Source organism: Elgaria multicarinata, chromosome 9 (genome assembly GCF_023053635.1).
Source record: "Elgaria multicarinata webbii isolate HBS135686 ecotype San Diego chromosome 9, rElgMul1.1.pri, whole genome shotgun sequence".
Classification (NCBI taxonomy): domain Eukaryota; kingdom Metazoa; phylum Chordata; class Lepidosauria; order Squamata; family Anguidae; genus Elgaria; species Elgaria multicarinata.
The window spans coordinates 17,214,659-17,230,363 of NC_086179.1; the positions used below are offsets into that span (position 1 = coordinate 17,214,659).

General features: G+C 42.7%; 1 protein-coding gene across 1 annotated transcript in view; it reads left to right on the top strand.

The window, feature by feature from the left end:
- The window catches only part of LMO3 (LIM domain only 3), a 95,977-nt gene that overhangs the window by 12,737 nt on the left and 67,535 nt on the right, over positions 1–15,705 (top strand). Inside the window, exon 2 of the mRNA XM_063134416.1 lies at positions 5,775–5,988. Coding sequence (XP_062990486.1) covers positions 5,783–5,988 — 206 coding nt within the window. The 5' untranslated portion in view covers positions 5,775–5,782. The remainder of the gene's footprint in view (positions 1–5,774; positions 5,989–15,705) is intronic.

Sequence of the window (15,705 nt, forward strand, 5' to 3'; positions counted from 1 at the left end):
TCTAAATTGAGCACATGAAGAGGCGTACATAATTATTTATTTTATTTATTTATTTATTTGTTACATTTTTATACCGCCCAATAGCCGAAACTCTCTGGGCGGTTCACAAAAATGATATGGAGCTGTTTGAATAGTACTAGAACCCGGAGTCATCCCATGAAGCTGATGGGTGGGAGATTCAGGACAGATAAAAGGAAGCACTTCGTCACACAGCACATAGTTAACCTATGGATTTCGTTGCCACAAGGTGTAGTGATGACCACCAATGTAGATGGCTTTTAAAGGGGATTAGGCAAATTCCTGGAGGAGAAGGCTATCAGGGGCTACTAGTCCTGATGGCTCTATGATGTCTCCAGTATCAGAGGCAGTAAACCTATGTGCACCGTCTTCTGGGAAACAGGAGTGGGAGGGTGCAGTTGCACTCATGTCCCACTTGTGAGTTTCCCATGGACAGCAGATTGTCCACTATGTGAACAGAAAGCTGGATGAGATAGACCCTTGGTCAGATCCAACATGACCCTTCTTACGTTCTTAGGCCCTTTGAAACTAGTCACAAGTTACAGCTCCTGGAGAATGGCGCATCTTCAGATCTTGATGTGATTACATATAATGGCATACTGCTATTAAGCTACAATTTTGCTCAATGGCACTTAATATTTTAGGCACTGGATTCTAGCCACCCAACCACAGCTGCCTCTCTTACCGCAACAGCTTAAAAATATACATTTTGCCTGCCCCAAGAATTAACAGTGTGTGGGAAGGCATTTATTTTGTAGAATGCTTTTGACTGGATTCCTGCCCCCCCCCCCCCCGCCCCCTCTTGCTCTGACGGATGCCAATCTAACCTTTTGCAAAGCCCATCTATTTTTCCAAGGCTTTTTCTTTAAGAATGGAGACAGTGGATGTAGCTAACATTTGAATCAGGACAGACCCTCTTTTTGGATACAGTTTCCCACACTTGTCTGTAAGTAAAAAGGGTGTGTGGATTAGCACAGTGCTGTAGGCTTTCCTCTTACACCGTAGAGTATGGTGGCTCCCATATCAGTGGATTGATGGATCCACTCCTGGTTTCAATCCAAACCTTGCTAGCGGCTTGAGAGTTCTGACTGAAACCCGGAGTGGATTCGCCACTCAAATGCCATGGGAGACACCAGTCTTCACTGCTCTTAAAATAAAACAAAGTTATTTTTCCCTTGTATAGATTATGCAGTTATAATCATCTGTATTGGTAATCTTTCTTAGGAGCAAATCCGATAGATTTCAGTTGGTTTTTTATTTCTCCTATCTGCCCCTTGGGGCACAAGGAAGTTACTGAAAGAAGCAGTTAGGAGTTTCTAAACTAATAGATATAGACTCCCCCCCCCCACATATATTCCATTTTCTTTTGAACTTCTGAGAGTTGCATCCAAGTTTCCCAGTCAAAGGGGGAGGGGGCGTAAGTGTATGTAAATGTCATTTGCTTATATCCAAAACCTGTTTGTAGTATTTATGGTTTCATATATATGGTTTCTCCCTTTGTTCCTATATGTGAAATTCAGAATGTAATTTCCTTGGGGCGGAGACTGCCACCTTCCTTACTTTGTAAAGCACTATGGGCATTGTCACAATACTAATAGGTTGAATTGTGTATAATTTCAGATTCAACACATTGTCTAAAGAATTAAAACGTGATGTAATGTAGTGTGGCTCTGCTTCGTTTTGACTAACAAATGAAGTTCTGTAAATTATGCAGTCATAATCTTCTGTATGGGGATGTTTTCTTGGAAGCAAATCCGATAGATTTCAGTTGCTTTTTATTTCTCATGTCTGCCCTAACTAAATTCTTTACCTTTGACAGAAATATTTCAAACTAGCTTTGCCAGGGGTTTAAATTCTTTCCCTTTATGGGGAAACCTGCTTACAACCAGGGTCTCTGAATTATGACAGACCCATGCAAAATGCAAAGCTACGGAATGTAGAAAGCTGCGTTCGTACCAGATCTGACTGTTGCTCCATGGCGCTATGACGGGCAGTTTCTCAGGAAGATCTCATCACTTGCTACCAAATTTATCTATTTATTTAGATGCTAGGGATTGAACCTGGCAGTGGGACTTTCAGCAAGCAAAGCTTCTGCTTTACCACTGTCCTAAAGCTGTCTCCTAAAAATTGTGTTCTTCAAACAAAGGTTTGCAGTGAGTCAGTATTTAATATAACTGTGGGAGGCTTGTACATTCAGTTACGTTGTTTTGCATCATGGTTCTTGTTTTAGGAATGGACGAATCTGTCAATTTTACTTTCTCCTGCATTCCCATTTATTTATTTTAATCTCAATTTACTAATTATGGTGATAGCACAAATGCAATTTTCACCAATTTGCACTGCACAAATTCAATAGATACTACTATTCCCAGCATGGGGAGGACCACATTGTACCTGCTTGTACTTAAAAGTGACCCTAATTCAGTACCAACATGATAGAATATACAGTGATTGAGAACCAACTTTTAAGAGCAAACCATTCAGTGCCCTGGGCCTAGATGGATGAATTGGTTTTGGCTTCTCCGGTGTCTGATTTTTTAAAAAAACAAGTCTCAAGTTCTTTCCATCGTGAATATGGAAACACATGCGTCCACATGAAGCACAAGGGATCCCGGGATCAGGGCAGGATGATCCCTCCCTTACCCCAGGATCTTGCCCTACACTTTAGGCCCGCTTTTTCTGCGGTCTCAGGATGATCCCATGACTGCGGAACGTGTGAGTGGGCAGTCCCAGTTCCTTGCACCCATTGTGGGGGGGGGAATTAAGTTTAATTTAAAAAAAACAAAAACCCTACCTTTCTGTGCACGAGCATTCGTGCGCTCTTCTTTAAGAAAAAATGGCGGCCGCAACGTCCTCGCCATCCGACATCGCCACATGTAAACGGGGAGATCTTGCGATAAAAATATCGTGAAATCTTCACCCCTCTGTCCTGAGGCCCTAGAGAACAACTGGCTCTGAAGGCATTATTTCCAGCCCAGGGGAAATGGTCGTGCCAGGAGTCTGGTTGATGCATGCATGCTCATCTCTCACTTATTTAAAAAAATGGAGATCTCACCCTATTGCTTTCAGTGTCTCATGTATCCAAAGCATGCTTTAAGACTGTCAAGAAATACTTTTGTAAGCCGCCATGAGAGCCTTTTTTGGCTGAATGGCGGCATAAAAATCCTTAAATAAATAAATAAAAATAAATAAATGAAATAGAAGTGACCTTCCTTAATTACAGCAATCATTCCTAAGCATTGCTCCTAACTTGCTAGGGTCAGAGCACTTCATTTGTATGTGGCTTGTTTTGTTGCAATTGGGTTGGATCGGAAGGAGCCTTTCCTCTGATGGAAAGAAGGAACCTTTGGATCCAAGCTATTATGTTTCAAGTGAAGATGGTAAGCTACCTGAAAAGAAATGTTTAGAGCAGGTATGTACTGAAGATGGTACGGATCTTTCTTATTGCATTTGCTTTCTGGTCTTGTGGCATTTGTATATCTTAAAGGATCTTACACCCAGGGAACAGGAGGAACAAAGCACAGGAATATGCGATCTTTTAGAGTTGCCATCAAAATTTGCTTTAGGTGAACTTGGGAGAAGGAGGCAAATTGGGAGAAGTATCTGAGAAATTTTGAGGGAAGCAATAAGACCAGTGTTTGTTATTTTGGAGGGTGTTGTTCTTCACGTGCCAACCTGGAAGCCAAGCCAACATGAAAACAGTTATTAGCCAAGTGGGATTGTCATCAGTCTCTGGCCATCGCTGGATGTCCCATTTTGGGAGTCCACAGCTGGTGAAGAAACTACGCAGTAGGCATTCAGTAAAGCTAAAATATTCGGGCCATTTAGTTTAAAGGAAAAGTGGACCAACTCGGGATATGATTGAGGTTTATAAAATTATGCATGGTGTGGAGGAAGTGGGTTGAGCAGTCTTTCTCCTTCTCTCATAATATAAGATCGTGACGTCACCCAATGAAAATTTATGGGTAGCAGATTCAGGAAGGCCAAAACGAAAACGCACCTCTTCATAGAATGCGTAATTAAATTATGGGAGATTCATTGCCTCAAGATGTAGGGATGGGAACTGTCTTAGATGGCTTTAAAAGGGAATTAGGCAACCTCATGTCTTATCAACGGTTATTGGTCGTGATGGATATATGAAAACTCCCAAGATCAGAATAGGTTTGTGGGAGAAATGACTGAGTTTCGCACTTGAGAAGTTTCACACTTTAGAAGCAATACGCGGACTGAAACTTGGTTATCCTTGGATAGCATTCAAGAAAGCTATCAAGACTGATCTGTTCTGGCAGGTCTATCCAGTAGAATTTTAGTATGCTTTTAGGATGTTTTTAACAGTGTATACTATGTTTTTAATCAGTATTTTATGTTTGCTGTTGTTCCCTGCCTCGATCCAATCAGAGAGGCGGATAAGAAATATTATTATTATTATTATTATTATTATTATTATTATTATTATTATTATTATTATTACACTTCTCCAAATTTTGTAATGTAGTTCTCCAATCTAAAAGGCACACACAAACACATATTAACAAAAAAATAGCATTCAACGGGTTACAGGGGGAGATTGCTTCCCCAAAATCTGCATATGAGGTGAAACAGCGTACAAAATGCACATATCGGGAGCAATAGACACAGAAATGCATACAGATCTTCGTGCAAATCTTTTTCAGAAAAAAGGCTAAAGAAAGAACTGAATTTAAGATTGGAAAAATGAGAGAAACCGAAACTGACAAATTCATTCATCCCTAGTTCAGAAGCAGTGTGCCAACATATAGCAATTCCTGGGAGGAGTGGGCTGTTCCTTCATGCGCTGGTTGGGGTTTTCTTGGGGGCGTCTGTTAGCCACTGTAAGAAGGATGTGGTGCTGGCCTAGGTCAACCTTTGGTCAGTTTCTGCAGGACTCTTACTTTTCTTGCCACTAAATTCTATTTAAAATTTATTTATTTACTGTTTATTTAAAATATTTTTATCCCGCCCTATATCACTAAGATCTCAGGGCGGCGTACAGATAAAAACATACAGTATAAAACAATAAATATACACAGTTAAAAACAAATTAAACCATGAGTTTTGGGTGTGGGGAGGCGATATAGACTGGATAAACTTCTAAGGAATTTCGAAGGGAAGTAAGCCTATGTGCACCAGTTTCTGGGGATCATGGCCCTTTAGGGGCTTTCCAGATTTCTGAGGTGCCCCTAACTCAGCTTGCGTTTATGAGCCAAGCTGCGTTTTCCCCCTTAGAAATCAGGGAAATCTTTCATTTTTTTTAAAAAAAAAATGCATAAAGAGACATTTGCGCAAATCACAGGTGCAATTTACATACCATATTTCTTTGATTCTAAGACGCCATCGATTGTAAGACACACACTAATTTCAGTACCACCAACAGAAAAAAGCTTTGCTTCTAAGAAATAATAAAAGCACCTGCGATTCGAAGACTCACCCCGTTTTTGGAGATGTTTATATGGGGGGGGGGTGTCTTAGAATCGAAGAAATATGGTAATATGCGTACTGTGTCCTGCTTTGTTGGTCCCTGGCCAACAGCTGGTTGGCCACTGTGTGAACAGAGTGCTGGACTAGATGGACCCTCGGTCTGATCCAGCAGGGCTCTTCTTATGTTCTTAGGAAAGTGTCAATAAAGCTAACAAAATTCCTCTTTCTGGTGGTGGTGGGGGGACGGGACGGGACTGGCCCGTTCTTCACATCCTAGACTGTATACCAAATTCCTTTTTTCCTCCCTCTTCTCATTCCAGGTATACAAATGCTCTCTGTCCAGCCAGACACCAAACCGAAAGGTTGTGCTGGCTGCAACCGGAAGATCAAAGACAGGTATCTCCTAAAGGCCCTGGACAAATACTGGCATGAGGACTGTCTGAAGTGTGCCTGCTGTGACTGCCGCTTGGGGGAGGTAGGCTCCACCTTGTACACCAAAGCCAACCTTATCCTGTGTCGCAGAGACTATCTGAGGTAGGACTTGGCTTTTTCTATGTACGTGGTACACACAACACTTCACCCCCGTTCGATTCTCTTCCCTCAGGCAGCGTAAACCAAACAAGGCAGGCCATATGTGACTGTTGCTACGGATACCTTGCCACACGGATGTACTATGGCAGGCATACAAAATGGTGCTCAGAGCAGGGGAACAGTATACAGTCTATCTGTCCTTGTGACCATGTGTCTAAATATTATGTATAACGGGGGTGTTTTTTCACACATGCCCCGTTTTTTAAAGAGCATGTCTTTTTGGTAGCCCTGCACTATTGTGGCTGCCTCTGTAAATAGTGTTGGAGGTAGCTTTATTTAAAAACTTAAATAAAACTGATAAAACTGTTTCTGGACTGTACCAGTTGAGATAGACCAGTGGAAGATTCCCCCACCTGTCATTATGTGCTTCTGGGGGAATCCAGCATGAAGAATAGGGAGGTTGTGGGCTCTCCTCCCGCACTAGAGGCCTTCAAGAGGCAGCTGGACAACCATCTGTCAGGGATGCTTTAGGGTGGATTCCTGCATTGAGCAGGGGGTTGGACTCGAGGGCCTTGTAGGCCCCTTCAACCCTACTGTTCTATGATTCTATAATGGAACCTAGCATCTACTACTACTAAAATCATCCTCTTGGAGTGCCATACATTTGGATGCAGGGTTATTAATCATCTTTTATCAGATACAAGAAAAGCAGTCTGCCTTGCTTCTGTTCCACTTCACCTAGCTTCCTGTAGTGAATGTTGCTAGAGCTGTGACCATTTTGATTCCCTAAGGCAGTTCAACTAGTTGAGTCTCCCCCACCAAGTAATCTGTTGTACCTGGAACGTGTTTTCCAAAGCACACAACTCTGTTTTTGTTTCATCTGCATTAGCTGCCAGTACGTTTCCAGTCACAATTTAACATGCTGGGTATTGTTTACAAACATGCTGGGAATTTTTGTGAACCGCCCAGAGAGCTTCGGCTATTGGGCGGTATAAAAATGTGATAAATAAATAATAAAAAAAAATTGTTTGTAAAGCTGCCCTGAAAAACATTATCTGAAGAGTGGGATAAAAATGCCCTAAGTAAATAAATGTTCAAATAATGAACCCTAAATGGATTGGGCAAGGGTACACGGCTACCACCCTCCACCCTCCTTCTGAGGCTCATCTCGGCCTGGCGAACGCGGATCTGCACTCATATTGTGGACGTGCTAGTGGATCCAGACACAGGGGAGTCCGTCACACTCCTGGACTCAGTCGGGCACTTGAGACATCCCTAATCGTAGGTCCACTTGGCTGGGTCATGGGACAGGCCATTCTCTGTTGAAGCACCCAGGCTGTGGAATTTCCTTCCCCCAAGACACCCAATTCACTCCTTCATTATTGGCTCTTAGATGGACTATTCAGACCATTCGGTCAATTGTACCTTCAGTTAGCTTCCCCCTGTCTGCTCTATTTTGTGAAGTTTCCTTATTTATTTAATTATGTTGAAGTGTATGATGTAGATTGTTTTAGTTGATGTTGTGAACCTCCTTGAAATGTCACTGGACCGAAAGGCAGGAAACGAATAAATAAAATACTTTTTCCTTCCACTCTGAACTTCTGGCATAGTGGACTCTCCTGTTAAGAACTCTCATTATCTTTCTCTCTTCTCGTTTTGTTCCAGCCCGTTCTTTAAAGCTCAGATCCATGTTTGAAAGAACTTAACCTACCTATAATTGGTATGGTCTTCTTAAATTTGTTTATGTATTTGGTGGGGCAAAGCTTCTACCCCCATCCTCAAAAAGGAGAACTTTACTTAAATAAGGAAAGTGTCTGAGAACAGATGGAGACAAATTCTCTTTATCTAAACTGTCTTGTGAAGTTGTTCTAGTAACTTGAGCCAGGACCTATGAGCAGAATCCAATGGTAGACCTACATAAACTAGGCCCACTCACTTCAATGGGTCTACTCTGTGCAGGCATAACATTGAATCCTGTCTTTTGTCTTAAAAGAACGGCAATGATGGCGGAGGTGTTATTTTACTGTTAGCGCTGGGTTTGGTGATTGTGGTTGGGGCATTAGGACTAGTTGCAGTGCAGATGGTAGACCCAGACAAGGAGGAGTGAACAGTAAGGTGAAACAAGTTACCTGAATGTATTTATTTATTTATTTATTTAAAATATTTCTATCCCGCCCTATATCACTAAGATCTCAGGGCGGAGTATTATTTATTTATTACGGTGCACAAGCAAATGTTAAAGTTCTGCACTAGAAACAAACTACTTAGGATTCCAACATTCTAACTTCAGTTTGTTTGTTCGTCTGTCTTTAGATTGGGGCAAAACCTCAGTGGGATAGAAAAGGGGAAATTGACAAAGAGAGGACCTGGAAATATTGTGAATGAAATGCTGTTGGGTGTAGGAACCAGTAACTTTAGGAAGCCAGTAGGGATAGGTGGTTCTGTAGGGCAGCAGAGGAGAAAATAGTAACTTTCACACCCGCTCTCCTCTCAGAAGAGCAATTCTGGTAGTGCTGCTGGAATTGCAGATCTCACTGAACATATGGCCTTTTGCTTACTTCTCTCATACCCACTCCAGTTTTCATCTGTAGCTTCCCTGCCTTCCATAATTGTTCTTCCATGATTTTTCTTTCCTAGTAGTGCTGCTGAAAAACTGCAGAGCACCAGAACTTCATTTGTAAATAAAACAACCAACCTATCAGTCCCTGATCATTCCCCAGAGCTTTCATTCATGAGTACTAGAAACTTAGGGCACAACCCTTTCGGGATGTCCATCAGCATCCAGACTTCCATCAGCCTCCAACTACACACCAGCCTTCATCTCCACCCTCCTCCCACACTGCATTATTGCTAGACGGGCTTTTTCGCCCATCTAGCTGGGACTCTGTGGAGTGAGAACGTAGGAGTTTGGAGATTTCTACATAAACTGCCCTCCCCAGTCCCCTCCCTTCCCTGCTAACAGTTTTTGCCTCTTACAATGTGCAGTGATGTGCTTCATTATTTTCAATAAAGAGAAATTAGGAGGCTGAGGTATGTGCCGGCTCAGAAAAATGATCCAAGATTTTCCAGGTTTTCCCCCCAGAAGAATTTGGGTCATTTCCAAGTTAATCTGAGATGCATTTAGGAGAGCAAGCCCATTTCTACTTTCCATATCAAATATGTGAGCAAGCCGCAAAGTGAAACTACTTCCATGGTGAATTGACTAACCCAAAGACCATGGGAAACACCTTCTCGGACACACACTAGAATACTGGAGTGTAGGAAATGATAGCGTGGAGCAGCTAGTATGGTGCGCCATGCAAATCTGTTTCTTGTGGCATGTCTACACCAGCCATTTATCCCGGGATCGTCCCGGGATCGTCCCTGTGCATGCAAATGTCTCACAGGGGATCCCGGGAGCAGGCAGGAATAATCCTTCCATTTTCCTGGGATAATCCTTAGGTGTAGAAAGGGCCTCAGATAGTAGGACTTCCAGAACTGTATGCTAGTCAGCTTGTTAAGTGTGATGGCAAAGGAATTATGCTGGAAGGGAGACCTTAGTTCAGTGGTAGAACACCTGCTTTGCTTGCGAAAGGTTCCAGGTCCAAGCCCTGGCGTCTCCACTTTCAAGGATCAAGTAACAGGTGATGGGAAAGACCCTTCCCTACCTGAGACCCTGGACAACTATGTTAGCATTAGAATTGACTATGCTGGGCTAGATGGACAAATATTGTGACCTGGCGTACGGCAGCTTCCTATGTCCTAAATATTTGTACTCTTGGTCAGATTGGTACATTTGGAAGGACATTCTCCAGCGCTGGATACAATGTAGCAAGTACCATAGAACTGTTGGAAAATACAGAATTAGAGAGCATTGCAATGGTGAGAATATGCTTAGGTGGGAGGTGCAATACACGGGCCAATTCCAAAATCGACCGTCTGCTTTCTTTCCCGCACCTTTTTCTCCCAAGTCAACAGTTCCTGTTTCTTCAACCATTCATGAATGTGCTATAATTTATGGCACAGTGCTAGCATTGGGCAATGTAGGTTAGTTCCCAGCTGCCCCTACCAAACCTTAAGTGGACACCATCTGTGCAGTGCTGTTGTACTGACTGGTGCAGAAGGGTGTCCAGTGTGCACACAGGTGTGCACACACTTGCTTGCCCAGGCTGTATCGTATAAGGTAGGTTGCTATTTTTCTGCACACGTGCAGTGTGGCATCACTCAGTGGCATAGGAACGAGGGATGTATGAGAATTCTCTGCCCTTTGCAAATCACTTAAATGCCCCTTTTGCAATCCCAAACACAAACGAGAGCAACTTGTCCCATAAAGATTTCCAATTTTGGGTTCAAAAAACTGCACTTTAAAAGTAGGCACTTTAAAATAATAATTAAAAATTGTGTTTTCATGGTTTAGTCAATGGAGGGAAAATGCACATTTTCCCCATTTGAACAACCCCACCCCACCCCAAAGGGGTCGCAAATGAGAATAGGAGAGAGCTGAACCTAGCTTAGAAGAGAACATGGAAGAATTTTTGCCCTGTTTCGAATAAAAACAGGGTCCACCCCATTCACTGTTCTCTGTTCCTCCCCACCACACACACACACACACACACACACACACACACACACTTCTCTTTTTCCAGAATGAACATACTCAGTTCTTTAACATTTCGTCATCGGACTTGTTTTTCATACCCCTGATCATCTTCGTTGCCTTCCTCCGAACTCATTCCCATTTGTCTACAACTTTCTTAAGCTGCAGCTCCCAGAACCGGGTGTGGGATTCCAGATGAGGTCTGACAAGTGTGGAATAAAGCAGCCAACCTAATACCAGAACTGGCCTCTGGTCTTGGGTTCAGTTCTCCTCTTCTGATCTAGCTGTGGATATTCCCCACCCTGGTAGCTTGCTTATACTTAAATGCGCTATTTATGTTAAACTTCAAGTTGACGCACTTAACGTAATTGCAGACAGTCATTTGCCTCATTGCATCCGTATGTACTTAGCTATGCAGTGAACCTGTAAAAGGAAATCTCAATTTTTATGCTAATCCTGGAGGTAGTTAAATGTGCTCCCTTTTGTAGGCAAATAAGCATTCATATTTAGTCACAGACTTGATAGGGATACGAAGAATAAATTGCATATGCTAATGATCAGATTAGGGTTAGGTTAACACTTTTATAAGCTTTTGAGGAATCCATTCCTTTATTTTCAGCAACTTGGAGCAATGTGTTACCCATATGTAGTTGCTTTTAATTTGTGGTGCCCATTAGGTTGTCAGAAAACAATCCTCTATTTTGAAGGTGTCCTCTATTTGAAGGGCTGCCCAGAGTAAGTCCAGTTTAAAGAACCATAAGGAGGGAGAGCAGAGACTTTGGAGTTGCCCATTCAACAGTTGGCACCTGGGCAGAAGATTGAGCAAGTACAGAGGCCACTTGATTGGTCTACGGTGAGAGGTATTGCATTTCTATTTAGATTAGAGCAATTATTCCTAAATGTACATCTATACCTATAAATTAGCATTTGTAAATATGTGTCATCCTTTGTCCTCTTTTTTTGTGTGAGATGCATTTCCTCCTTTTTGGGTCACCTTTCCTCAAGAGCAGGGATGGGCAAATTCCAAGGGTTGGGGAGCCACATTGCCCCCCTCCCCAACCCACCAGGGGCTTCTTCCCCCGGGCTGCCACTGAGTTTGCTGTAGTGGCAAAAAAGAGGTGATGTTTTACCACTACTGTGGCAAATTTGGCAGCAGCAAGGGAGCATGAAATCAGCCATGGGTGGGGTTGGGGGCAGGTTTTGCACATCCCTGCTGTAGAGGTCACACGGCTCCTGCGAAAAGAACAAAACTGGCTTATTGATGCCTCCTTTCCCTCCATTTATTATTGATTTTAGGTGACCCTTTTTTTTTAACAGGAGTTGTAAACAAAGTTAGGCATATGTTGTGATTCTATAGGAAGGCACAAAAAAGCACGGAACGAGGGACTAGGCGCAGAAATTTGATTCCAGAAAATGTCACCTGTGTCATCATGCCTCGATATGTATCAGGCTAGGAGAGGGAGAGGCTGCTGGACTTTGCAACTAAGAATCTAGTTCCTGAATTCATTTTTGTTTTTTTCTCCTCCCTCCCAATCCCCTTTCCTTTTGTGTCATGTTTTTTAGACTGTAAGCCTGTGGGCAGGGAAATATTTTGGTAAGCTGCCTTGAGAGCCTTTTTTGGCTAAAGGGTGGGATAAAAGTGCTCTAATAAATAAATAAATGTTCTAGGCTGTAATGTCTTTGAAGAGGTGGCATGCCAGCCTCACCTATTGAAATCTCAAGGAGCAAAAGTAGTGATTCCTATCTCCTATCAGGATCTTCTGCATAGGAAGGATGACATACCGCAGCTATACGGAAGGTACGATCCTTCTGTATAGGGTAGGATCTTAGTATGACCATTGTATTTAGAGGTCATCTAGTCCAACTCCCTGTTCAGGGCAGAAATCTTGCGACTGCAACATCCCTAACAGATGGTTGTCCAGCCTCTGCTTAAATACGTCTTGAAAATGAGAACCCGCCTCCTCCTGAGGCAGTCCATTCCACTGCGGAGCAGCTCTTAGTACTAAGACATTTCTCCTAATGTTTATCTGAAAGTGTTTCCCCTGCAATTTACACCTGTTGTCCCTAGTCCTACCTTCTGTAGCTCTAGTGAACGTGTCTGCTCCATCATCTATCTGACAGTCTTTCAGATAATTTGAAGACTGCTGTCAGTTCTACTTGAGGCAAAATGTACCCATCACTTTCAGTCATTCCTGTTTTGACTCACTTAGATGGAGAGTGTGACCTAGAATATACCCAACACACTCTCCTGGGGCTCCTGCATGTGGGGGATGATCAACAGTGGGAAAGTTACGGACCAGGAAAGCTTGTCTGCCCTTATGATCTTGCCATTGTGTAACCCTTGTAAAGCTACTGAGGAACCCCGGCACCCCATAGAACATAGTTTAAAAACATGGACATGTAGTAGTAGGCGAAGGAGCAGCGTTCAAGCTGAATATTGAGTCAGTGTGGCATAGTGGTTAAAGTGTTGGACTGGGAGTCGGAAGATCCAGGTTCTAGCCCCCACTCAGCCATGGAAACCCACTGGGTGACTTTGGGCCAATCACAGATTCTCAGCCCAACCCACCTCACAGGGTTGTTGTTGTGAGGATAAAAATGGAGAGGAGGATTATGTACGCCGCCTTGGGTTCCTTGGAGGAAGAAAGGCGGGATATAAATGCAATAAATAAATATGTCACTCCTCGATTTTCACTCGCGTTTGCAATCAATGTTTCACGTGAATGGGAAAATTGCAGAAATAAATAGTGATCTAATGTGAAAGCTTCGGTGTGTGGGCGGGAGATTCTCAATTTCTCAAGTTGCACAATTTCCCCCCGTGAGCTAAAGCATGGGTAATTTTTAAATGTGTGCATTTTTGAAGTTTTCAGAAAATAGAGGGAGGAAATTTGCGCACATCAAACGTGATCTCCTGTTTGAAAATTGGTTGACCATTTTTAATGGACATGTTCTCCTGTTCGTGCTTACATTTAGGGTTGCATGTTTTGTGGTCGGAAATGCCATTTTTGCCTATCTCTATGTATATGAATTGAGATTTAATAAGAACATAAGAACTGTCATGCTGGATCAGACCAAGGGTCCATCTAGTCCAGCACCAGGGATGAACAAAAAGGACATGGTGCAACGGCACCCTCCCACCCATGTTCCCCAGCAACTGGTGCACACAGTAAGCTCTCTTGAGAAAATACACTTGCATGAGAAGCAACTGTATTGTGTTAGACTACCCCAACAGGCCTCCAATTTCTGTTTTGCAAGTAATGATAACAAAAGGAAGCAATGTGCTGGCATTACAAAAATCCACACACAAGCTATCCTGAACAATTCTAGCAATATTTAAAATATGTCGAGCACAAGCCATATCAAGATTAGTGGATGCAAATTGGGGATGACGTAGAACTTGGATAAGTGTGAGTCTTATTTGTTTGTTTGTTTAAATTTTTACTTATTTTACATTTATACTATGCCATTCAGCAATGTGCCATAGGTGCTTAACAGAAGTTCAAACAATCATAACAGTTTTTGAAAACAGTTTTACGATGAACAATAAATGCAGTGAAGCAGCTATTGTTTATTTATTTATACGGTTATTATGCTGTTGTAAAAGGCAGGGACGAGGAGCTAAAATGTAGAAGTCCGGGCACCAAGTTACTGCTCTGTAGAACACCAGTTGTAATCCCTTTCTATATGCAGAGACATCATAATATTTAATTTATGGAGCGTCCTACAAATACAGATACATCTTTCTCCTGGAGATGAGGAATGGTTGTTTAGCGTATTCGTCTCTTGCAATAATTCAGATTGGCAGCGCGGCCTCTTCCAAGAGCGACACTTTCACTTTGTACAGTGTGTTACCCCTGACTAATGGCCGGTTGTGGTAACAACGCTGCAGACTGTCAACTGGCAGATTTTTCACTTAAAACGAGTAAAAATGGGTTGTATGGGTATCTGTCTTCAAGTTTGATCTCGTTAGGCGGCCTCATTTTGCCCCCACCCCCCAATTCCCAGGGTTGTCATGAGGAAGGAGGCAATGTATTCATGGCAGCGGTGGGGAACAAATTCCAGTACTAGAACAATGTTCAGGAGCTAACATCATTCTGCTAGCATTGTCAGCTCCTCAGGACAGATAGAATCGGGCAGAATTTGATGGTAGAGCTTTGCAGCCGGTCTACACTAAAGACGTACTTGTTCTATGCTGTCCTGAATGGGCATGCCTCTCCCGAAAGAGTCATGAGAATTGTATTTTGGTGTGCTGTCAATTCTGTTGGAAAGGCATAACTACCCCTCATAGAACTACAAGTCGCAGGGTTCTCTGTGAAGTAGTTGTTTATTATTATTATTATTATTTATTTATTTATTTATTTATTTATTTATTTATTTATATAGCACCATCAGTGTACATGGTGCTGTACAGAGTAAAACAATAAATAGCAAGACCCTGCCGCATAGGCTTACATTCTAATAAAATCATAATAAAACGGGAAGAGAATGCACCAAACAGGCAGTTAACCTGTCTGTGATGGTTAACCTGTCTATTGTGCAGAGAAGTCCTGAGAATTACTAAACCTGACTTCACATATATCTGGCCATTCACAACTCCCTTTCCCAGAAGATAACGCTTAGAAGAGGAGAACTTAATTTTGGGATGTAGAACCCCTTTCATTACCCCTGTCAAAACTGAGCATAGGGCCTTGGCAATGCCAACATCAAATTAAGCCATTTTCTCCACCTACCGGTGTAGAATTACTCCTGGGTAGGGCTGTAATGTGATTTTTGTTCCTGTTTGCAACCCCAAACGCGAAAGCTAGCAGGATTGTAATTCGAGGGAAATTTTACAAATTTGTGTTCACATTTGAATCTGTGCACTGCTGAAAGTGTGCATTTCCCCCCCCAAAAAAACCCCTGCATCATCGCACTTTAACCTATGAAGAGAAAGAGTAGTATCTAATGCCGCCCTAGGGTGGGCAGCCCAGACATACCGGCGGTGGAGTGTGGGTGGCTGGCCTTGGCTGTGTGGGCAGGACCCCTACCACTGGAAGCCACAATGTAGTGCTTCTAGGGGGAAGCGCACAATGAGCAGAAATGTTCGTTTCCGGATGGGGGAGATCTCACCCCTTCCAGAAATTAGCATTTCTGCTCATTGTGGTGCA